General features: G+C 39.8%; 1 protein-coding gene across 3 annotated transcripts in view; it reads right to left on the bottom strand.

Moving 5' to 3' along the window:
- TUSC3 (tumor suppressor candidate 3) overlaps nucleotides 1-23,221 on the bottom strand; it is a 314,862-nt gene that overhangs the window by 10,473 nt on the left and 281,168 nt on the right. For 2 of the 3 annotated variants that reach the window (XM_019553213.1, XM_019553211.1), the window contains 2 exons: nucleotides 16,291-16,365; nucleotides 12,320-12,428 (listed from right to left, as the gene is read on the bottom strand). In XM_019553213.1, the coding sequence (XP_019408758.1) occupies nucleotides 12,320-12,428; nucleotides 16,291-16,365 (184 nt within the window). The remainder of the gene's footprint in view (nucleotides 1-12,319; nucleotides 12,429-16,290; nucleotides 16,366-23,221) is intronic. The other variant, XM_019553212.1, reaches the window with a different exon arrangement.

The following is a 23,221-nucleotide window of genomic DNA, read 5'->3' as shown; positions in this document are numbered from 1 at the left end:
GTGAAAGATAATTAAAAGGGAAGGGAAATTTCTTTAGCCGTTTTGGTCTAAGGACATAGGCAGACAGGTTCTCTGGGTAAATGCAATGTCTTTTATTTAACCAACTAAATAGTTGGAAAAATTGTTCTTTGCAAGTTTTTGGACACAAATACCCAGTTTCAGGCATTTATACATGTGCTCTGGGAGGCAGGGGAGAGGGGCACATTAATTAGAGCAGTTCTTGGGAGCTGCACTAATTAAAGCACCCAGAGTGCCACATGTATCAGGATGCCCCCACTAAAAAATGCTGTGTGTGGGGGGGTGCTTTAACTAAAGCTTGTTGAACAAGCTTTAATTAAAGTGCACCGATCAGCATTTTTCAGTGCAGGGATGCTGATACACGTGACACTGGAGTCTGCTGGAGTGTGGTAATTACTATGCTCAAGCAAACTCGATGTAATTACAACACATCAGAGCAGCCTTGATGCATGTGTATGGGTGCCCAGGGAGACCATATAAAAGAAATCCACAGACCAACATGCATAGGTGCACAGAACCAGCAACCACCTTAAACACAGCAAGAGCGCTGTACTACACAGCCAAGTCCTCTGATATCACCAAAGCTCCACTGAGGAGAACACCCCTGATCATCACCTTGCAAATCTCAAATGGGTTTTCACTAAACAAGGACACTCCTCCAGAGAGTTGGATCATATTTTTGAAAGAGCCACCTGGATACAAAGTGAAGAACTGCACTACTAAAAGAAAATCCCCATTAATCGCACACCATTAGTTATGACATACCATCCTTCCCTGGAACCTACACAGAAAATCCTCAACAATTGCAACCTGTACTAGAAGAAGACCCAATTCTTAAAAAGAGCTTTCCAGAACCACCCATACTAGCCTTAAACAAGCACCAAACCATGCCAATCTCATCACCAAATGCAAACTTTCTATGGCCCAAAGCACACCAAATGGATCCAGACCATGCCAGAACAAGAAATGTAAAATCTGCCAACACATTTCCATCACTCCAACAATAACCAGACCCCACAACTGAACCCTTATCATTCCTGGATCTTACACCAGCACCTTCAGAAATCTAACGTATCTCATCCAGTGCACTGAATGTCCGGATAGAAAATATGTAGGAGAAACCAAATAACAACTGTGTACCAGAATGAATGCACACCAAAAATCTATCAACAACAATACTCAATTACTTGCTTCTCACAAGACAACCACTTTCTCACAAATTTCTCAGATTTAATCCTCCAAGGGAATTTACAAAACGCTTTTCGTAGATGAGCCTACAAATTTCACTACATAAATCTACTGGATACAAAAAATCATGAGCTAAATATAGACATTGGATTTGTAGCACATTATAACCTGCCTCCCATTCAATAACGCCAGGTAACCCCTCTACATTTTACCAGCTACATTCTATCACCAGGTTAACATTTCCCTCCGTACCCTCCACCTACCTGTTTCACACCTGTTACCTCACATCCCCTGTCTAACACCTATTGTTTCACATCCCATGCATTTGCATTTTCACAGACCTTCATTTTGCATATTGGCTTATATTCCACCCAGGAGAACACACAAATACCAGCAGACTCTCCCTATGCCTGAAGAAGGGTATTTGTGCCTGAAAGTTTGCAATGAACAATTTTTCCAACTGCTTACTTGGTCTAATAAAAGATACCACACTTACCCAAAGACCCTTGTCTGCTTGTGTCCTTAGACCAACATGGCTACAGCCAACACCCCTGAAACTTAGGACTAATCCAAAGTAACAATGTGAACACATTCTCTTGTGTTGCTTTGAAACACAAAAGTAACATCACAATATATACCTGTTGTCTTATTGCATCACATTAGTTCTTTGCTTAGACTATTTTGCTGACACAGAATGAATGAATGAATAATTCCTAGTGAGGCTAAAATATAGTACATAAGATGGGGTTTTTTTGTGTGTGGTGGGAATATGCCAGTCCTAATATATTCTTGGGTTACAAAACAGTTCTCTCAGAGAAAGACAGAAAGTTAGAAAATGCAATTCAGGTAGGGCAAGAGGAACAATTTTGAAGAGTGGAAAAAAACCCGATTTCAACAATAAATGCCAGCAATTAAAACAAGAACCCTGTTATTTTAGCTAAATGGAGAAATCCCAACTCGCCATTGCAAGAAAGGTGGATCAGCAAAAGGCCTGCAAAATCCCCACTACTGAACTACAACTAACTCTAGAAGAGGCCTATATGCTACATATTAAAGCAAGCTGTTTCTCTCTTTCATTATAGCTCACCTACACAACACAAAACCTTCATGTTAGCTTCATTCATTAGCATATCTTTTGATTGGGATTGAGTTGCAGTCTAGCCATTGTCTCATCATTATTTTTCATTGTGTAAAAAAAGTATTGATTACTACAGTACACACACACACACACACACACACACAGAAAGAGAGGGAGAGAGAACCTCCAAATGAGGTTGGAGAAGCTTCAAAATAAAACATAACTTGCAAGAATAGCATAATCAAAATTGATATATTTGTAGGTCTTATGCTTATCCAGCTTTCCTGCAGTGGTGAATTGGGTGTGAATGAAATGAAAATATATATACACATTTTAGGGTAACAATTTGGATTTTGTGGAGCACTAGATTTGCAGCTAAATACAAAGGCTTTTTCTCGTGTCTCAGCAGAGCTGCTGGTCACAAGGCAGAATGAAGTATTAAAATAACCTTGCAAATGCTTAGGCAAGTAGTTTTCTAAACAGTTGTAGTGTTAGAGCCCATTGTGTAACGAGAACAAGATGCAGCCCAACAGCTATCATCAGGAGATAAAGCAGAAGCAAGACCTTGGAGATGGTGCTGAAATCAGCAAAGAATGAGAAAGAACTAGCAAGTGACCAAAAGAAGCAGAGGTCAAAGTCTTATACATGTGCTCTTAGCAGAGATGCATGTAAATGAGGGAGATGCATAGGCAATTCTATGCTAATAAAGTAAACAGTAAACAGAGGAGGAGCTTAAGATGGGAGGAGAAATGGGTGGAACAGAAGGCGGGACAGAGGTGGAACAAATATTAATGTGTATAAAATATGAAAAAAAAAATTGTTCAGGGGTTCTCTCCATTTTGTTTGTTTTTTGGCAGCTAGTGCAAAGCTGTCTCCATTCTGAATAAAGCTGTTGTGAGCAATGTGCGCTGGTGTTTGCTCCCCGCTTGCTCTGGCTAATGAGTAACAGGATCCATAAGCAATTGGATCGTCATCTCCCTAGTTGTTAGGTGCTGCATGGAGTCGGGGTCTAATGCATGTTATTCTGTCTGCAAAGAGAAGTTTGAAGAGATATGGTGGTGCAAGTGCATGATCCCCCCCACCATGCTTACCCACCCTTTTGGGGTTTTCAGTCATTCTCTCCATTTTGTCACCAAAGTGATCAACAGGAGGTGCTACACTGGCAGTGGTACTATTAGAGGAAGGGGGAAGCAGCATTCACACCATTTTGTTTGATATAGTTTGAGAAAAAGGAAATAGCCTTCTTTTTTTCCCAGTCCTTGGCTCTTGATTTATCTTCATTTGATTTCAACTTGATATATCTTCAGCTTATGGAGGTTGGTGGTGGCAAGAATGAGGATGCACAGCAGAAGACATGTTATTTCATCGACCTTTTACTGATGCATGCTGCTTCAGTGAAGATTTATATATTGTTCAGTGATGTACAGCAGACAAGCAATTTAGTACTTATGACTTTCTTTGAAGAAGTATAGTGAATTTGTGATGATGCTTGTGACTGTTTATGCAACATGAAAGTCATTTTAGTTTTCTTTTAAATGTCACCAAAACACACACAAATAAAAGCTGTAAACCCTCTCCCTCCCCTCTACTTCTGGGTTGTCAAATTTTATCGTTGATATGTCACATTACTGAATTATATTTTTAGGGCCAAATGTCATTTAGAATACATTGGCATAGCTCCCTCTGGCCCTTTCTACTGATTTGTATTATTACATCAATATTCATTGCATATTGTTTACAACCAAACAGTATAAAAAGTGATGAACATTTATCCATTTTTTCACAGCTCTACATGTACAATCTGATGGACCCAAAGTAGAGCTAGGAATTTTTCTTACGCAAAAATAAATCAAAGTTTGTTCAAAAGAAACAGTGAAATCAGGCAAGGATTTCCTTTTGCTTTTTAATACACACATCAAATGCAAAAACAGCAATATTCAACTTGCACAGGCAGGATGAAAGACTAGAGGTGGACAAGGATTTACTGTATAAATGAATCAGTGATCAAAACCGTTTTGGCAACAGACTGAAACAAGAAGAAAGAGGAAGGAAAGCAGAAAATTAAGGCAACTGTTAATAAATGTGGGAATATCCTGTTATAATCAAACAGGTAGAGGCACTGAATGGGAGCAATACAGGAGAAAGAGATGGTTGCACAGAACACTGCAGAACAAAGCAATAGAGTTCAGAAGTTTTGCTGATAACACTTTCTGTATTCTTTGTACAAAGGTAAACTTGGAGTATCAGCAGGCACTGCAGGAAAAGGAAAATAATTTATAAAGCTACTGAATATCAGGAAAGTATGATATTGAGAAAGAATATAAAAATAAAAAAGGATAGATAAATAATTGAGATGGCAACTGTTAAAAGAACAGTATGTATAAAACGGAAATGACAGAATGAGAAAATAAATATAAACAGATAGGTATGTTCTCTGGTCAGTGTTCTTTACATTGTCATTTCATTAAAATTATGAATTACAGGGCTGAGCCAAAGAGAAAATTTAACCTGAAAGAATCAGGCAAGAAGATGGTATAATCATGGAGATTCACTGTAGAAATCAAGGTTGATATCACTGAAGTCCAACGAATCAATTGGATCTTAATTCAAACAAAACCCTCAGACGGCTTTTGGGTTGCAGTACCCCAGGAAGAATAAAGAAATGTTTGAAGGCTTTTAACATATTGAGCAGATAATTAGGAAATAAATGAATCCTGGTAGTATCAAAGGAGTAACTCAGACTTTAGTGACATTTTCTGATAATTCTCTACTGTAGAAGGATCACACCAAGGGATCAAATGGCAAGTAGTTTGTTCCAATTACTTATAAAACACAGAAGATTCTAGGAAAGCAGCAGCTTGTAAAGTGTAACTGCATTTCATCAGGAATGCTCTTTGAAGAGTCAACAGAAAGAAGTAAATTACACAGCTTTTAGAAGTGAATCAGATAAGAAACATATGACTGGAAGGGTGTTTCAGGGCTCCTGAGTCCAGTCCCCTGTTTGCAGGGAACCATTTATCCAGGATTGTCCAAAATTGCTGTTTTAAACCTCTGCACGCAACTACAAAGCACAACAGCTACAATGCCAAGTATGGCCTGTGACACGCCATCAGTAAAAACAGGGAAGATAAAGACACCACCAAAGATCTGCCACTAAAACAACATGGAATCTGTTGGTTAATAGACATGCAGAACCTACAACTGTACCCCATTCTACAAAGGAAAGCAACCCTCCCCACTAATTTGCAAGACACTCAGCAGAAGAGCAATACCTTCTATCCAGGAAACTGTTTTCTTAAAATACCCAGATAGAAGCATCAGCATATCCCAGTCAAAAGCCCCAGGCTTAGCTGTGGACAATCTCTCATTACTTCAGAGGAAGATGCACATGATCCCTTACCCAGGAGGAAATTACATTTATGGGGGGAGGGAGTGGGGAACTCTATCTGGATCATACTAATGATCATGATTATCTAGTCCCCCTAATGGAATTACCAGATACCTACCACATTACAGCTGTTTCCTCTATACCCCATACAGAGATTGTGAATACATGATCACATGCACAGTTGAGCCAGAACTCTCAGTCCTGTTCACACCATCATAAACTAATCCAGTTCACATTTGCCACTACTTTGCTTGGAAAACTATTCCAAAACATCATTCCCTTGATATTTACAAATAATTAAATTTCCAATCTAAATAGCCATGAATAGCCACTTCGTAGCCATTTGATCTTGTGTCAGTGTTTTTCAAACTAGAAAACTCCTTTCCTTCCCTAATATTTATGCTATAAATGCACAAGAAAGTGATCATATTCCATGTGGTTAAGCTAAACAAGACAATCTCCTTTCATCATAAAAGATCCCACTTTCTATTCATCATTTTAGTGGTCCTTCTTGAACTTCTTTCAGTTTTATTTACCTTCTTTGAAGACTGGTAAATATGATAAAAATTATAAAGTCCATATGGTATTCTAAATATTGAACATAGCATTCTTACCAATGCCTTATACAATAGTACTCGGTCATCTGATCTATACTGAATAAATCTCATCTAATACATGATAGGTTACATTAAACTCTTAAACAGCTGCACCCTAAAATCGACTAATACTCTCTTTCTCAGTTGTCGCCAGTCTGCCTCCATCTTATAGGTAAGGACTTGTTCATCCCAATGTAAATTATTTTTAACTTCATTTCAGTTATAATGCTCCAACCTGTAAAATTACCTAACTCTTCCTGTATAATAAATCCAGCCCTCTTCAATATTGACAATCTCATCTTACTGCCTTCTACAAATTTATAAAGACACATCTAACTCCAGGAAAAAGGTCACTGAAAAAAAGGTAAAGTGGGAAAGGTAATAAGAGTAATTTTTACAAAAATACTACTTGGATAACTCATCTCTTAACATAACTTGTTTTAGTCTCTTGTTAAGCTAAATTTTTATTTACTTTGGCTGCTTAAAGAGATTAACCTCCCTCCCACCTCCGCCCCCCACCCCCAATTCCATGCTTTACGGGGAGAAGCATAGTGCTAGTTGGACCCAGCTCCACAGCATCTGTATAGATCGGGCACTTCTGCAGGGCTTTTTGGCACTTTTATCTTATAGCTGATTCAATCAATTATTAGATAAAAGCACCAAAAAAGCCTCGCTAAAATGCCTGATCAATACAGACGGTGGGTGAGCCAGGTCCAAATAACGTACCGAGTCTTCTGGGCATGTGTTGGACTTGGCACAGGATTGCACTGAGTTTAAAGTACCTTTTTTTTAAACATCTGTAAGCAGCCCTTATGATTTTAGCATTGATCCCCATTCTCTGTAGCTGGTTAACGATTTCCCATGAGATGTGATATAAAAAGCTTCGCTTTATCTCCCAGGTTTGTTTGTAAGGAAGTTCAGGGAAGCAAAGAGCCTGCAGTGTGAATACTGGGCTGCCAGGGAAGGATTTTTTTGGATGATTATCTTTTATTGGACCAATTGTATGGTTCAGATAAAATTAGGCAAACTTTTGAATGCAAAGCATTTTTCATTAGGTCTGCAGAGGGAAGCAAGCACAGCAGTTGTTAAGAGGAGACAGAGCTGTGAAATTGGGGGCGGGAGGGGAAATTCCCAAGGGTAGGAAATAAACAACAGAAAAAAGAAGCTTGATATCCCTTGCACGTGAGGATAGTGAGGTCAGAAAGGGACTGGTTGCTATGTGAGAAATGTGCTCTTACTGATATATGTGTGAGAAAGATTTAAGATTGTTACTTGTTCAAAGGAGTACTAAAAGAAGGAAGGGGCTAAATTCATGACAGTACTTCACTCCTTTTTATACTCCCAACTCACCAATTGTCACTGTTTTAGAGGTGGACAAAAGAAGAGATTTATGGACACCTAGAAGGCCAATCTAGAGAAATGCAATATTTATATCAACACCTGGAAGATGCAAGCACTGAATTATTCCCAATGGTGTCAGGATGTATAACAAACCATTAATCTTGCCATGTAAATTCACCTCATTGTGGAGCCAGATAGATGAAAGAGAAGAGCTGTGACCCAACATCACCAGATCTCCTCTTCCCTCCTAGAACTATGTGCCACATCTACAGTCAAATATACGGATCTCGGATAAGCCTCCTGTCATGCACAGACTCACCGATGACTTCCCTGTTTAGTGGAAGACTGTCATCCTTGTATTGCAGAACTGCCACCATCAATTTCACTCTTTACCCACTTTACTCCTCTATTTGCATGATGAACTTCACCAAAGGCTTGGGAAAATCCCCAGATAAACTGCAGTGAATTCTTCTTATGATGAACAGCTTTATTGACAAAGGCTTCTAGTAGGTCACAAAGATATAATTTTTCCTTGTTCATGTCCTTCTCATGTTAATAGTCCAGGCATTTTGCAATTCTACTTTTTAACTATAGTTTTAACAAGTTTTTTGGATCATAGGAAAGGTGGAAAGGACCTCACAAGCTCATGTAGTCCAGCCTCCTGGGTCAAAGTAGGATCTTCCATGACTAAACTATGCAAGCCAAGTGTCTGCCCAATCTGGTCTTGAAAATTTTCAGGGAGGGAGATTCTACAACTTTTCTAGGGAGTCTGTTCCGATGCTTGACAATTCTCATAGTCAGAAAATTCTTCCTAATAGCCAATCAAAATTTCCTCTGCTGCAGCTTAAGGTTATTGCTTCTAGTTCTATCCCCTACAGCCACAAAGAAAAGTCCATCTATATCCACTCTATAATTGCCCAACAGGTATTTGGAGACTTTTATCAAATCCCCTGCCTATATCTTCTCTTCTCAGACTGTGCTTTTCAGGTTTCTAGTTATTTTTGTCACTCTGGACATCTATACACATGCTCCAGGGTGGAGGGTGTTGCTTTAATTAGAGCAGCTCCAAGAACTGCTGTAATTAAAGCACTCACAGCATCACATGTATTCAGTGTCCTGTGCTTCAAAACGGCATTAGGGGTGCCTGAACTAAAAAGCTTCTTAGACAAGCTTCAGTTTAAGTGTTTCTGCCGCCATTTTGAAGCACAGGGACACTAAACAGACATGACACAGAGACTACTGGAGCACATTAATTAATATATTTCAGCAGACTCGATCAATTGAATCTGCTCCAAAACATGCTAATTAGCATGCATTAGACCAGACACCCAGTAATTGTATGGATGCCCTTTGTGCTGGATTTGTTCTAATCTGCCCACGTTCTTCTTGAATTGTGGGGCCCAAAACTAGAACAGTCACTTTTTTTTTGATTTGCAAGTGATGCCAGTATTTGCACTTTTTGCAGCAAGGCACACTATTGGCTCATAATCAGCCCATGGTCTACTGTAATCCTCAGGCCCTGCTCCGAGGTACTGAAGCCTAGTCAAGCATAACTCATGATTTTGATACAAGGCTTGTTAACTTGTAATTCTGAAGGTTATCCCTTCCCTTTTTCAAAATACTATGTCCTCTCCTTTAGATCTCTGTGATAGGAATTACTTTTAATGTTAAGTTACTTAAAAGGGAGATGATGCTCTCTTTCAAAATCTTCATGAAAAATAATAATCTTCATGAAGAGTCTATAACAAATTTATTTTTCATGTTTCTTCCAAAATCTATTTTAATTAATTTATGCTATTTTTCTGATTCACAGATAGGGCTAGAAATTGTCTAAAATGGACGGAACAACACAATTTTAATAATCTGGAAATAATGAATGACATTAATCATGCTCTTTGTTACTGCAAAAAGGATGTGAAAATATTTTTTTAGTTCTCCCTCTAGGTGCAAATATTCATGTAAGTTGCCCTAAGACATTACAGTTACGAACTTTTTTTATTGCCAGAATAGATTATTAGGTTAATGCAGTAGACACAGCTACACAAATATATAAGACCATGCTACATAATAGGGAAAAAACCCAACCCTGTAATTAGCAAAAATACTGACTTCTGATTTATGGCCTTACTTCAAGCAAGAATGTAAAAGAAAGGTCTTCAGAATATCTCAAAACATGGTATTTTGTCTTATTAACTGCTGTTTATTAGATTACACTGAAGTATGCCAGATGTGTTAGACAGGTGAGTAGCAAGGCCCCCATGTGACACAGCTCACACTATGAACAGACAAAGCTAAGAAAAGGAAGGGTTACACCAACTGCTGATCATATAGGAGTGATATTATTATTCAGCACATGTTACCCTACTTCCACAAATCTTGTTTACAAATTATTGTTTTTTTACTAGTGTTTATTGGACTGGATCTGTTTCTGACATGAAGCTAAGCTATCAAGCTTGATGATAATTACAATGATACAATGTGAGGAAGGTTTAGATATGAAGAAGACTTCTGCTCCATTTTGGGGGTGAATGCCCACACTAGAGCAGCTAACCTGGAGGTATTTGCTAGCAAAAGTGAAACTAACATAATTTTTGTAAATGTTATCTGGTGTGAGGACCCGGGAGCCTAAGTCTATGGTAAAAATGTATTTTGAGGAAGGTGGTTACAATACTAGTTCTAGGGAGACAGCAATATTTTATTACTCCTGCACTTTTTGTATGGTTAGCTTAATCCTTTGAGGTTCAAAATGAAGTCATTTCAAAACAAATACAAACTAGTACACACAAAGCTATAATTGAAATCATTAGTCGTCATCATCATCATTATCAATCTTAATTTTTTAAGAGAAACATTTTTTTCAGCAGTAAGAATGGCATGTCGTACTTAACTCAGCTGAAAAGAGGCTTAAAAGGACAATACAGGACCAGAGAAAACAGAGCATCTTCTTGTTTTGTACTTTTTAAACATGGCCTGTGATTTGACAATCCCTACACAGTATTGTCTCCAAGTACCTGAGAAATTGCCTTTTTTGAGATGATGGCCCCAAATGACAGCTTTGCTCCACTGTAGAAATAATGTCAACAAACAAAATATATATTTTTTTGTGCCATGGATGTATCTTTCCTAGCAGCCAGATAAGGACTAGGGCTACATAGTCAATAGAAAGTTTTGTTAGTATTGGTTGCTGGTATTGTAAATTTCCTTCAAGCACATACACAGTTGACAGGCTTTACCAACGCAGAACCATCCTCACAACAAAAGTGTTATCAAAAGCAGTGCTGCACTGTGGGTAAGACATGCCCATGTCCTCCAATTCACCTTTTAGCACCCTATAGGTTCTTTTGCAATGCATTGTCAGATGCCAGAACTCTTGGCACCCTCAGATTTGCTAATGATTTTGAAGAAAGGTGATATAATGAAGCTAACCTTGCTGACATAGCTGAAGTGCACATTAATCAGACTTTAAGCTTTTTCAGCTGAAATAGCTTTTCAACAAAATTACCAAGAATAATTAACATTTAAGCATGCAATACAGATTAATATATATCCTTTCTTATTATTAGAATAAAAAGCTAATAAAACATAATAAACTGAAAATCAGTTGCACTGATATATACAAATTGTAGTCTCCTTAAAAAGTGACAACCAAGCTTTGTTCCCATTTCAGTTAAGAGCTCACATTTAAAAAGTTGTTTTGATACTTATTTCTAGAATGTATGCTATTATCCACCCACTCTTCTATCATTTTGAAGCTTTCATACAAATGCAGCACTAGTGGTATTTTCATGTCCCAAAAGGTGGGGAAAAACTCTACCCATCAGAGGTAGTATATTCAGATTTGAAGTATTTGTGGATTTAGTTCATATGATATGTGAAGTTTCTTACAGAGTATTTTGACAGGGTGATTCATCCATTATAATGACTACAGGTAAAGCTCATCTGTAGAGCAGACAGAACTTTTCAGGGGGCTGGTATAAGGTTGAGCAACAGAAATTAATGGCCATAGCAAACCTCAGCAACTTCCACTTCAACAGCTTCACCTTCCATGGAGCCAATAAAGAAAATAATTTAATGATGTGCTAGACATTAGGTTCAACTGGTGAACAAAATAATGAGAGCACAAACTATTCCCCACGTAAACTCTTTTAGACACCCTTAAAAAGACTTTAAAGGAGAATAAATGACTGAATATTCATGAAGAAGAAAGGTTAGCAATGATCTACCTTATTTTAGGAATGGTGTCCTTTGCCTAACAACCACAAACTCACTATGTCATTTAACAGCTAAATTTCATTGCTCCTAAAGGCATGCCGGAGCATCACTATACCAGAACAGACTCCAAAATTAATCATATGAGACTCTGCTCCAAGTTCTTTCCCTTTTGTGTCCTTCCTCCCTTCTACTCCCCACAGTTTGTCTTCCTCCTAATTCCTGTCTCCCTCTTAGCTTTTCACAGATTCCTGAGATTATCTATAATATACAGGAATAACACTAGAAGATGAGAGGGCCATGCAGGTCTATATAACCTGAGAAAGACTGGCAAAAGAAAAGGTGCTGACCAAACCAACCAGGCAAGCGAGCCAGGGTCTACAGCAGCAGCAGTCATGGTAACCTACCAGCTCAAAACTTTTGAGACAGACCACTCACCTTGTATCCTGAGAAAATCAACAGAAAATTCAAAAGTTAGAATTTAATATAATAAAAGATTACCTATATGGATAGCCATGGTATTTGGAGCGGAATATTGACAGCAGGAAGCTGAAGAAGAAAACCACCAGACCCAGTCCTACAAGGCATATTACTGGGGAAAAAAAAATTACTTGTGCAGAAAGACACATAAAAAAGATTAACATCTAGAATCTCTCCTAAGAAAAATATTATTTATGTCAATCATTCACAAAGAAATTTGACATAGTTAAATACCTAAGTTTTGCTATCTGTATTGTCACCTGATGCTCTGTACCTTCAAACAGGATATCAAAAGCTCACATGGGAATAATATTTATTTCCAGTTATTAAATAGCTTGTCAGTATGAACATATTATCAATGGAAAAAGGAACAGTAATTTGCAACTTGTACAAAATGTTTGCAGATGCAAACACCTTTCTGGTGATAGTGGATTTAATAATCTTTGTAAATTATACATTTCAGTCAATGTAATTTCAGGTCTTGTTCACTCTCTCTGAAAAAGAAATTACACTTAGAATAATGTCCTTTGAATGGTGTCATGTTCTCACCATTCAACTACCTATAGTAAAATAGCAGTGAAGGCAATTTAATTGTTGCCTCCTTTGGTTCTTAACAGTAAAGAAGAATTTTATAGCAAAGACCAGATTTGAATCAACTTCTAAACATTATTTTAGACATTATATCACCTGAAATTTAAGTATCACACCTTAGGCAGGCAACTCAAATTTGCAGGTTTAGATGCCTAGGCTTTGTATCCAGATTGCCTATTTGTTCAGTAGGGAGTTAGCTTTCCTACTGGCCAGCTGTAGGTAAGTAAAATGGTGTACTTGAACCTATCCTCCCTTTCCAAGGTTAGGGATATAGCTGTAAGGGAGGTGTTTCATCATATCAGGATCCAGATAATTCAGAAAAGAAGTGCCAATTTGAACTAAAATGCCTAACTGACACAGTATTAGTTAAATAAAATGAGGAGTGTGCAGCTATCTTTTGCTCAATACAGTAGTTTAGTGCTTAGAGTATTTGCCGAAGAAATTGGTACCTGAATAGGCCACTTTTGGATTGAGAGGCCTTAAACCCACATCTCCCACTTCCTAGGAATTTGCCCTGATCACCAGGACATGTGCTAGGCAGCTCTGAGAGCATATTCTATCCTTCCTCTTGATGCTGGCCTATTGACTAGGCAGCTGGAAGTGCAAGACCTGTGGGGCCAGAGGAAAGCAAGTAAGGGGGAGTGGGGTGTGGAACCTGGTTCTATAGGCCAATAAGAAGGGATTTCCCCCAGAAAGGTGGGATTTGTGGCTTCTGGCTGCTACTTTTAGGATTATTTCTATTTTTTTTTTAACAGCAGTTATCAAGATCAGACCCTAAACTGGAAACACACCAAAAGATACGAGGATATTTAGGGTACCTACAGTGTTATACTTAGGTCACTCCAGGAAGGGAACAAATTTAGACTGAGAAAGGTTTAACCCGTTCTTGTAAAGGCTTATATGTGTTCACAGTGCAGCCCAGAAGTTGGAAAAGCCTAGCCACTTACCCTAGCCCCAGGGCTTTGCTATTCCTACCCCTGACTGACTGAGATATTTTTAGGTCATCAACTCTTCCCTCCTCTAACTGGGCATGCTACAAGTTTTAAGAGCAGCAAATTATTTGGTAGTTCCTTTTAAAGAGATTTAAATGAAACTCGTTCTTTGAAAAAACAATTTATAATTTTGGTGATCAGATTATGTTTTCTCGTTAATTTGACTGTGGCATTAGTTGATTTCTTCCAGGCATAGCTACTTGGGTCTGTTTGAACTAAAAGCAAATAAAGAAAATAGAGTTGCCTGCCTGCCTGCTTTTCTCCCTTTCATAAATCAAGTTACCTAAACTAAATTAACCAACATGATTTGAACTAACTTAGCATAATACAACATAATCATGGCACATAGGTATGCTGTAACATGGCACTAGGCAACAAACTTAAGGCAACTGTCAATGAAATTTAAACACCTTTTTCCATTTAAAACAAGATAGGAAGGTGACAGAGACATTCTCAATTCAGGTTCATAGTTCTAGTTAATAAAAACAATTTATGTTCAGCAGATGGCATTTATAAATTCTTGTAAAGTTATTAGGGTATTATATAATTTATGTAACAGCAGTTCTGCCACAGACTACCATCACCCCTACCGGAGTAAAGATTCTAATCCAATTCCAGTTGAAATACATATAATGATTCCTTTGGACTTAAACATCAAGCCTAAGGACAGAAATAATTAATGGATAGGTCTAATCCAGGGGTCGGCAACCCCTGGCACGTGAGGCCATTTTGCTCAGCATGCCACAGCTGGCCCAGGCTCTGGACAGCTGCTGCCAGTCATGGACCCTGGTGGTGGGGAGGCTGCAAGTAGCCCAGGCTCTGTGGCAGGCAGAAGATGCTCAGAGCCTGAGCTAGCTGCGGCAGGCAGCTGAGAGGCTGCAACCATTGCACCGGAGTATAGAGCCTTGGCTCGACTCCATGGCTGGTGATGGCAGCACACACACCTTGGGGCGTACAGCTGGGAAGGGGCCAGAGCAGTGCAATCCTGGTCCCTCTTCCGCCACCTGCCTTGAGTCGCACATTTCAACTGCTGCCAGCAATGAACCAGGCCAGACCTCAGTGCAGCTGTTTCCAGCCTCCTCACTGCCTGCTGTGAGCAGCCCAGGCTCTGTGGCAGGCAGCAGGGGCCAAACCACAGCTCCGGCTGGCTATGGCAGGTGGCCAGAGGGCTGTAAGCCACTGCAACAAGATTTGCAAAGCCCCCCCAGCCCCCCACAGCTTGCTGATCATGGCAGGTGCACCCACACACCTCCAGGTGGATGGCAGGGAGGAGACCCCGGTACAGCTATTTGTAGCCTGTATGCCACCTGCTGCAAGCAGCCCAGGCTCCATGGCCAGCAGTAGCTACAAACACACCTTGGGTTGCACGGCAGGGAAGGGGCTGGGTAGCACAACCCTGGCCCATCCCCTGTCATTGGCCTACAGGCATCTACTGCCAGCAATGAGGATTGGCCCCTTGCAGCTCACCTGTCATCTACTCCTGGCAAACCAAGTCAAGGTATGGGTCAAGGTGGGCTGTTTTCGGCACTCCAGCTGAAAATGTTGCTGACCCCTATTTAACCTTTTACCACTGAAGTCAAAGGGAGATGCTACAGAATACAGTGGGACCAGCTGCTAGTTGGACTCAGAAGCAGTTTAGCAGTGATTTCAGGGTCAGGTTGGACTGCCACTATATGTTGATCTTGGAGCTTTACATCTAGATCATTGGCAGATAGGGGCTTCAGGCTGACATATCAATAACCTATCAATAAAGACCTACTGAAATTGAGGAGGCAGACAGGCAATTTTATGGGTCCGTTGTGGTGCCTGCTGCCATTCCTCTGGTTTTTTGTGGCAAGGCCACCCACATCACTGATTGCCCAAAGGGCCCCAGCAGTGGTCCCCCACTCCTTGCCACAGACTGGCCGAGAGGGCTGCTCGTCAGATGGCCCCACTCTTCACCACTAATTGGGGAAGAGGGCTGCTGTTCATGCAGTTCCACTAATTGGCAGCAAGGGCTGTGGCTGCATGATGGGCAGCCCTCTGGCCAATCAGCAGCAGAGGGAGAAGAGGGCAGCCATCATCTTGTCTTCCTTTCTCTGTGCCAATGACCATGATTAATAATTAGTCATGCAAACCCATTATTGCTGATGGAATCATGGAGGTATAGATAGTCCCAAATGGGAAATGGCATATGTATAACACCTCTTTAGGATTTCACAAATGGGGATTGAACAGATAGAACTCATTTGGTTAGAAAGAAAAAAAAAGTAAAATCAGAACACAAAAAGTGCACACAGTTATACTAGCACAAAATCTGAAGCTAGGCTTTTGAAGATATTTACTCTGAGTGTTAATTCTATTTATATTTCTCAAAATACCTTTAATAAATGAAATGCAAAGATTCTGCTAGTTTACAAAATAACTTACTTCTCCTTTTTCCAACATCTCCTTTGGAAGTAGCAGCTTCATTTAGGAGAACCATTCCCATAGTGATAGCAGCATCTTTATAGCTGTTGTCAAGGAAACTGAAAAACGTGGATGCCTCAAAATCATGAAAGTGCATCTAGAAATGAATATTTTCACTTTAAATAAAACAAAAATGTCATGAACGCTCTATACTATAATTTATTGTCTGCCAATGTATTAAAAGCTGTGGAGAGATAAACGTTTAAATGTAGTGATAATTTTCCTTATGTAATCTTCATTTAGGATTCTTCCGGGTTTTATTGAAGTAAGCAACATTCAGCATTAAATAATTCAAAGCAGTTTTAAAAAAGAAATACAAGTTCACATGTGTTAAAAGTGGACCCCCATGATGTTTTGATGGTCGGTCATGAAAATACAGGGGGAAAATCCTCTGAGCAAAGCTATGTGAGATCATGAAAGCCAAATAATTGTGATAATGCTTAATGAACACTTCCAGGAAACACATGCAGAACGCAAGTAGACAATTCTATTAATACACTGATTAACTGATGCAAACTGAAGCAGTTAGAACGCATCATTTACTTTAGTGCTTTCAGACAAACAGTAGCTTTTCCTGCTATGCTGAAACAGTGGTTAATATTTTATTTGGCTGAGAACAATTTTAGTGAAGGCAACGTCTTCAGTCACTTCCCGTTTTTAGTGTCTAATTATGAGCTTTACAAATGCAAACAAGCACATAATGATAAAACAATTTAACTAATTTAGCATGATCCTAAACCATTCACTTAATTGTTTGAAACTATATCAGTGAAAAGGAACAGTTACTACTGTACTTAACATCTGTTCTGAACAGGAGGCATGCATGAATGCCACACTGAAAGATGGAGTGCATTGTGGGAGTTATGTTGAATATATGTATTTGAAGAAATAAGAACTTCACTAGCAGGCTAGATAGCCAGTGATATTTTTAATAATATGGCCTCTTCTGCAAAGGTCTTACATTTACTTTCATTTTTAAGTTACAAATCTTTAGCAAGGTTGCTGGTATAACAACTGTATATCATCATGCTACAATTTACTTTGTCTTTCATCTATTACACTTTCATTCCAAAATACAGGCAAGAGTATTTTAACATCTGTTCCCACATAACTGCATAACACTCCCCTAACCATTTACAATTCCCCTCTCCCTGTGAGATCTTCCATGCCTCAGTGCTCTATAATTGTTTCTACAAGTACCATGTATTCAAGAGATCATTTCTGGAGAGGACATTACTACAGGGTCTGTGTTTTCTGATGCTTCCCTGTTTCTTGCCAAAATACCTTCTTGCATTGATGTTAGGTTCTTGAAAATGGCTACTGGAACCATGTCATCAAAACAAATATTACAGTAGATTGATTGGGATTGCAAAATGTGTGACCATATCTGGGGCTGTGGAAACACAATACTTTTGTAGTGCTACATACGCCTTTATAGCATGGCAAAAAGTAAGCATCTGTACATTCAAGCTATTTGCAATGCTGCACAGGTGGTGGATCTATCACAGAATGGGAGATCTCTTACAAAAAAGTTAATGTTTGAAACAGGAACTTCTCTAAAGCACAGGATTTTGTAGTGCTACATGCAAAGTAAAGACAGTTATGTGACTAGTACATGAGTTATACGTCTCTCAAACTGTCAGCATCCGAGAATACTTTACGCTCTCTCTCCACTACAAGGAGAGGGGAAGAGTGGCGGGCTCCCTGACAGCCAGTGGAGAGAAGCGCTACAGCTTTGCTTTCTGTGGGCAGTTGTTGCAGAGCTACCCTGGTGAACAGCTGCTGCTGCTGCGCTGTTGCTTCTGCTGTGGGAACAAGGGGAGTGAAAGAGAAGTTCCTATTATGCCCAGCTGGAGAGTGTGCCTTTCAGCTAACTCGAGGAAGGGGACTGTGAAGAAACATGCATTTCACACTACATTTTTGTAGAAAAGAACCCGGGGTCTACAGTGGGCCATAACCTGAATATAAGCCAACAGTGTGTTCTTGATGACAAAAAAAGCCAATAACATACCAAGTTGTGTTAACAAGAGTGTCACTTGCAAATCAAGGGAAGTGATTCTTCTTTATTTGGTGCTGGGGAGGCCTCATCTGGAATACTCTCTCCAGCATGGACCTACCTCTTCATGAAAGATGTGGACAAATTGGAGACAGTCTAGCAGAGAGGAAAGGCTGAAGGAACAAGGATTATATAGTTTCCAGAAGAGGAGACTGAGGAGGGGGGAATCTGACAACCTTCTTCAGAACCTAAAGGGCGACTGTGACCGCCGGGCTTTGATCACCCGCTCTCAGGCAGTTCTGGTCCTGTAGGTAGATGTCACATACCTGTGGGGATTTCTTAGGTGTCGGAGCAGTTCTCTTTTCCCCGTGCCCCCGACCTCTCTCTCACCCGCCACGACTTGGGTTCCTCAGTGTTAAGTGTCAGTTTGCGGTACACTCCATGGCCCAGGATCCCCCGACAGTCACTTCATGGGGCTCCACCCCCCCTGCACCCCGACCTCACGCCACCTTTAGTGCATCCTTCCTTTGTTGGTCCTTGTTCCCCAGCCGTAGAATGATACCCTCTGGTCTGCCCCTAAATGGCCATTACCCCTGTCGTGGTGCTCACCAGCAAGCTCGACCCATGGACCTCCTAGCCTACTCCCCAACCTGCACCGAGCGGGACTTCCCATACAGACTCTGGTCTCACCGAGACACCATTAACCTTACTTTATAAGGGCATTGCCCCAGCTCTGCTCCTTCAGCCAGGGTTACCCAATAACTCAAACTTCAAAAGGAAAAAGCTACCTGCTCAGCTACTCCCCTTGCTGAGCAGCCTATTTTACATCCTTTACAGTTCCCTCCTGGTCTGTCCTTGGCCCCTTGCTTTCCTGGTCCCTCCTCCACTGCCTCGGAACTTGGCGGTGATGCCCGCCCCGGCTGTACCCCTTTAGGGCTCTCCTGGAGTCTCTCCTGCCTGGTGCGGCCACTTCTGCCTGCCGTAGTCCCGGCACCACACCTGTGGGTCGTGCTGCCCTTCAGTTTATAGAAGGATGGAGATGGACTACTCTCTATGGTCACAGGACACAGGACTAGGAACAAAGGCCTCAAGCTGCAGTAGAGGAAATTTTGGTGGGATATTAGGAAGAACTTTGTGACTAAGATTTGGAAGCTGTCAAATCTCCATTACTGGAAAATTTTCAAGACCAGGTTGGACAGACAATTGGCTATGGTGGTTTAGTCAGGGATGATCCTGCCTTAAGCAGGAGTCTGACTGGATGACCTCACGAGGTCCCTGCTAGAGTGACTGTATTTGGACCTTGGGGAGCACTGGATTTGTAGCTGAAACAAGGCTTTAATCTGTGGCCCTGCAAAAGCTGCTGACCACAAGGCAAAATGATATTTTAAGAGTAACATTGCAAGATGCTTAGGCAAGTAGTATTCTAACCATATAGTAGTGTTGTAAAATCTTATGAATGCTTACACTAAACGAGCCATTTGCTTATGCTAAGTAACCATTTTAATTGTGACAACCATTTTCTGGAAAAAGCAGCAAGTAAGTCTGTGTGATGTGAACCAGCTACAGTAAGGAACAAGACACGATATAGGGGTCTAGCGGATGTGGACATGGTACAATATGGGACAGAAAAACAGACTGGAATGTGAAAAACAACATGTAACTGGTAATAAGATCCAAGATAAACATATGTGAAAAGGTGAATGGTGATTGGTGAAGAAGCCTCCAGAAGCTTCCAGGTTTTGGTCAAAGACTGCCCATTGACCAAAGAAGTGAAATCAAGGTCTTAGACATGAGCTCATAGCAAAAAGTCATATAAATGAATGAAATGAATTCCATGTTAATGAAGTAAACAGTAAAGAGAGGCAGAGCTTGAAATGGGAGAAAATATGGGTGGAACCAAAGGAGGGGCAAAGGTGGAGTAAATGTTAACAAGCATGGACCAAAGGTGTATAAATATGGCAGGAACTATTGTTTGTGGTAGGCTCACGGGCTGTGTCTGAGGGACCTTTGCCTGAAGCTGTCTCCATTCTGAATAAAGCTGTTGTAAGCAATGCGTGCTAGTGTTTGCTCCCTGTTTGCTCTGGCTAATGAGTAACAGGATCCACGAACAATTGGAACATTGTTTCCCTAGTCATTGGGCACCACATGGAGTTGGGGTCTAACTGTCCCTTCCAGCCCTACTTTCCTATAATCCTATGACTGTAGTCCTACAAATATAATGTGCATCCAAGGCTCAGATATACCTGGAAGCCTAACCCAACAATCAGACATACTTACAGCTCTAATGAGGGTGAAAAAGAATGTAAGATCAGTATCTTTCTTGTCTGGAAAAAACCCCAATCTTGTTACTGGAAGAATTCCAGGGGTTGATCTGAGAGAAAAGAACCACAAAATTAAAGAAAGAAAAATTTTCTTCAGATCCAGAGTTGTAAATGAAGAATAGATATTTCAAACATGCCACTTCTATAAACGGTATCTGAATTCAGCATTACATTACAGAAGCTTGAAAAACCTTTAAGGAATCTTTTAATGACCAGACTCATCCTCATCAATTATCTACATTGAACTAAGCTTTATATATGTGTGTGCGCGCATGTGTGTGTGTGTGTATGTGTGTGTGCACGCGCACATCTCTCTCTCTCAAAAAATACCTGTTACTGTTGTCACACATCTGTCCACAGGGTATCCCCTGAGCCCTGGGTTTCTCCCCAGTTTTATGTTGCTTGGCCAAAGGAACAGGCCAAGGTTGCCCATAGATAATTCCTTATCCTGCAAACCTCAGTTCCGCTACCCTTATATGAGACATCATAGCTGTAGCAAGGGAATCTCTGCCAGCTTCATGTATCTTCCCTTTGGATTGTAAAAGAATTTTAGGGAATGGTATCTAACTTGCCCTGAGATCACTCTTTACCAGCGGCAATCAACAAGAAGACAAAACAACAAAAGGATTTTATAGGAGAAAGGAATTGTAGAAGAAAAACTTACCACATTGTTTGAAGACAAGACAAAAAATAAGAAAAGAGTATTACCCTCTTATCTGCCTATAGTTTAGCATCTCTGACACTTTTCCAATTTTTCCAGAAATCAGCTTTCCTGTTCATCCTGCCAGCCCTGACCACTGGTGACCTGGAGTTTCCCAACAAGCAGGACTATGTCATAGGAAACCCCTAAATAACTCCAAGCTACCACCCTCTTTCCCCACTATCAGCACTGTTTTTATTGCTCATGAGTTTCAGAATCCTCCAGAAATGTCTCTCTTTCCTGGGGCATCTAGAATTCCTCCAGCTAATAGCCCATTACTCTGAGATGTCTCTGCTATGGAGGGGTTGATTTTTTCATTATAGGAAGACAATATCTTGAGTGCGCATCCAAACAATAGTCCCTTCTGCCTGTGTTTTGGGGGTAGCAATTGTTCTTGACCTAGTAACACAAAGTCAAGAGATACTTAACAATTTGCCTACTCCCTTTTCCTTATGTATACAACCCTCAATTTCTTTGACTAAACCATGTCCAAAATCATAAAGATGCATACAGACAGCAGAACATAATATCTCTTTCAAAAATAAAAGTGACATAAATGAATACAGTATAACGCTGGCTTTTCACTGGGACCACATATACCATCAGTAAAACAAACAAACAAAAAATCATGATATCCCATGAACACCCCAAAATATGGTGGGGTTTGTGACAACCATACTTGACTACAATGGGATATACACACAAACTTAACTGCTTTAATTGAATGGACATGTTAACAATGTGCTTAAATGTAAGTGCTGGTTATGGGTTTTGCTCATTTGGGGCCAGTAGCAAAAAAAACAACAATGAAGAGTTAAGAATGGAAGTCAGAATTACAGAATACTGCTTAAGTATTGTGTAAAAAAGCAACCAGCAATTCATGGTATAAAGCAAATTTTAGCAAGCCCTGAGGACTAATAAATTTCACATGTTATTGCAATGTCAATAGCGTCAGTGTTATTAGTGAAGGGGAAAATATATAACGTATCACTTGGCTGTGTTTATTTCATATGTGTAAATGTAATGGCCAATTGCTTTTAGGACCAATGAGCAAAGCAGAATTAGATTTCTGTAAAGGAAATACATGGCCAATACATAATCTCATCATACAGATAAAGGAAATGTATTTAAAAACAGCAAATATGTAAAGTTTTCCAAATTTTAAGCTTAATCAACTCTTTCTAAGGAAGCAGAATGTGCTGTTTCAAAGGAAATCTTAGAACCACTGCCTAGCTTTTTGTTTTGTAACCATTATTAATTCTAAGGATCTAAATAGCAAAATTAGGCTGAACTCATGTCCAAGCTATGACTGAAGCTGGGAAAAGCCCAGAAATTCACAGATACAAATGCTCTATTCTTATCTTACCTCACCTCTTTGTGTAAAGCAAGCAAGCAAAGAACTCGCATTGTGTGAAATCTTATATTTCATACTGACTGCAATAAGAGTGAGATAAGTGGCTCAGATTTTATTTCTCACTTATAACTGTTTTTTAAAGGACCCAAAAGAAAAAGAAACATATAAAGAGAAACCAAAATAAAACTCTCCTACTCATATCTTACTCATAACTTCTCATTTTATAACTTAGTCCTCTGAGTCTACTTGACCCAGTGCTAGAGACACTGAAGCTTTTGATTTCTTATAAATGATGCTGAAAAGGCTCATTGCAACTGGTAATGCTATCAGTCGTCACTTCTACAATATGGAACATGAAATGGAATGTACAAGAAAGTTATTTTAAGAAAAAAAAAAAGGAAAAAACTTCATATGACAAACAACCCCCTCAATATTTTGGCTGCTCCAGTTTTTGATATTTTTAAAAAGGATCCTGGAATATAGTGTTAAACAAAGCTGTGTTAATTAAACGGGATAGCAAA

Source organism: Crocodylus porosus, unplaced genomic scaffold, assembly GCF_001723895.1.
Source record: "Crocodylus porosus isolate Cpor-Errol unplaced genomic scaffold, CroPor_comp1, whole genome shotgun sequence".
Classification (NCBI taxonomy): Eukaryota; Metazoa; Chordata; order Crocodylia; family Crocodylidae; genus Crocodylus; species Crocodylus porosus.
Note: the sequence above shows the minus strand (reverse complement) of the source record. Positions and strands in the feature narration are given on the sequence as shown.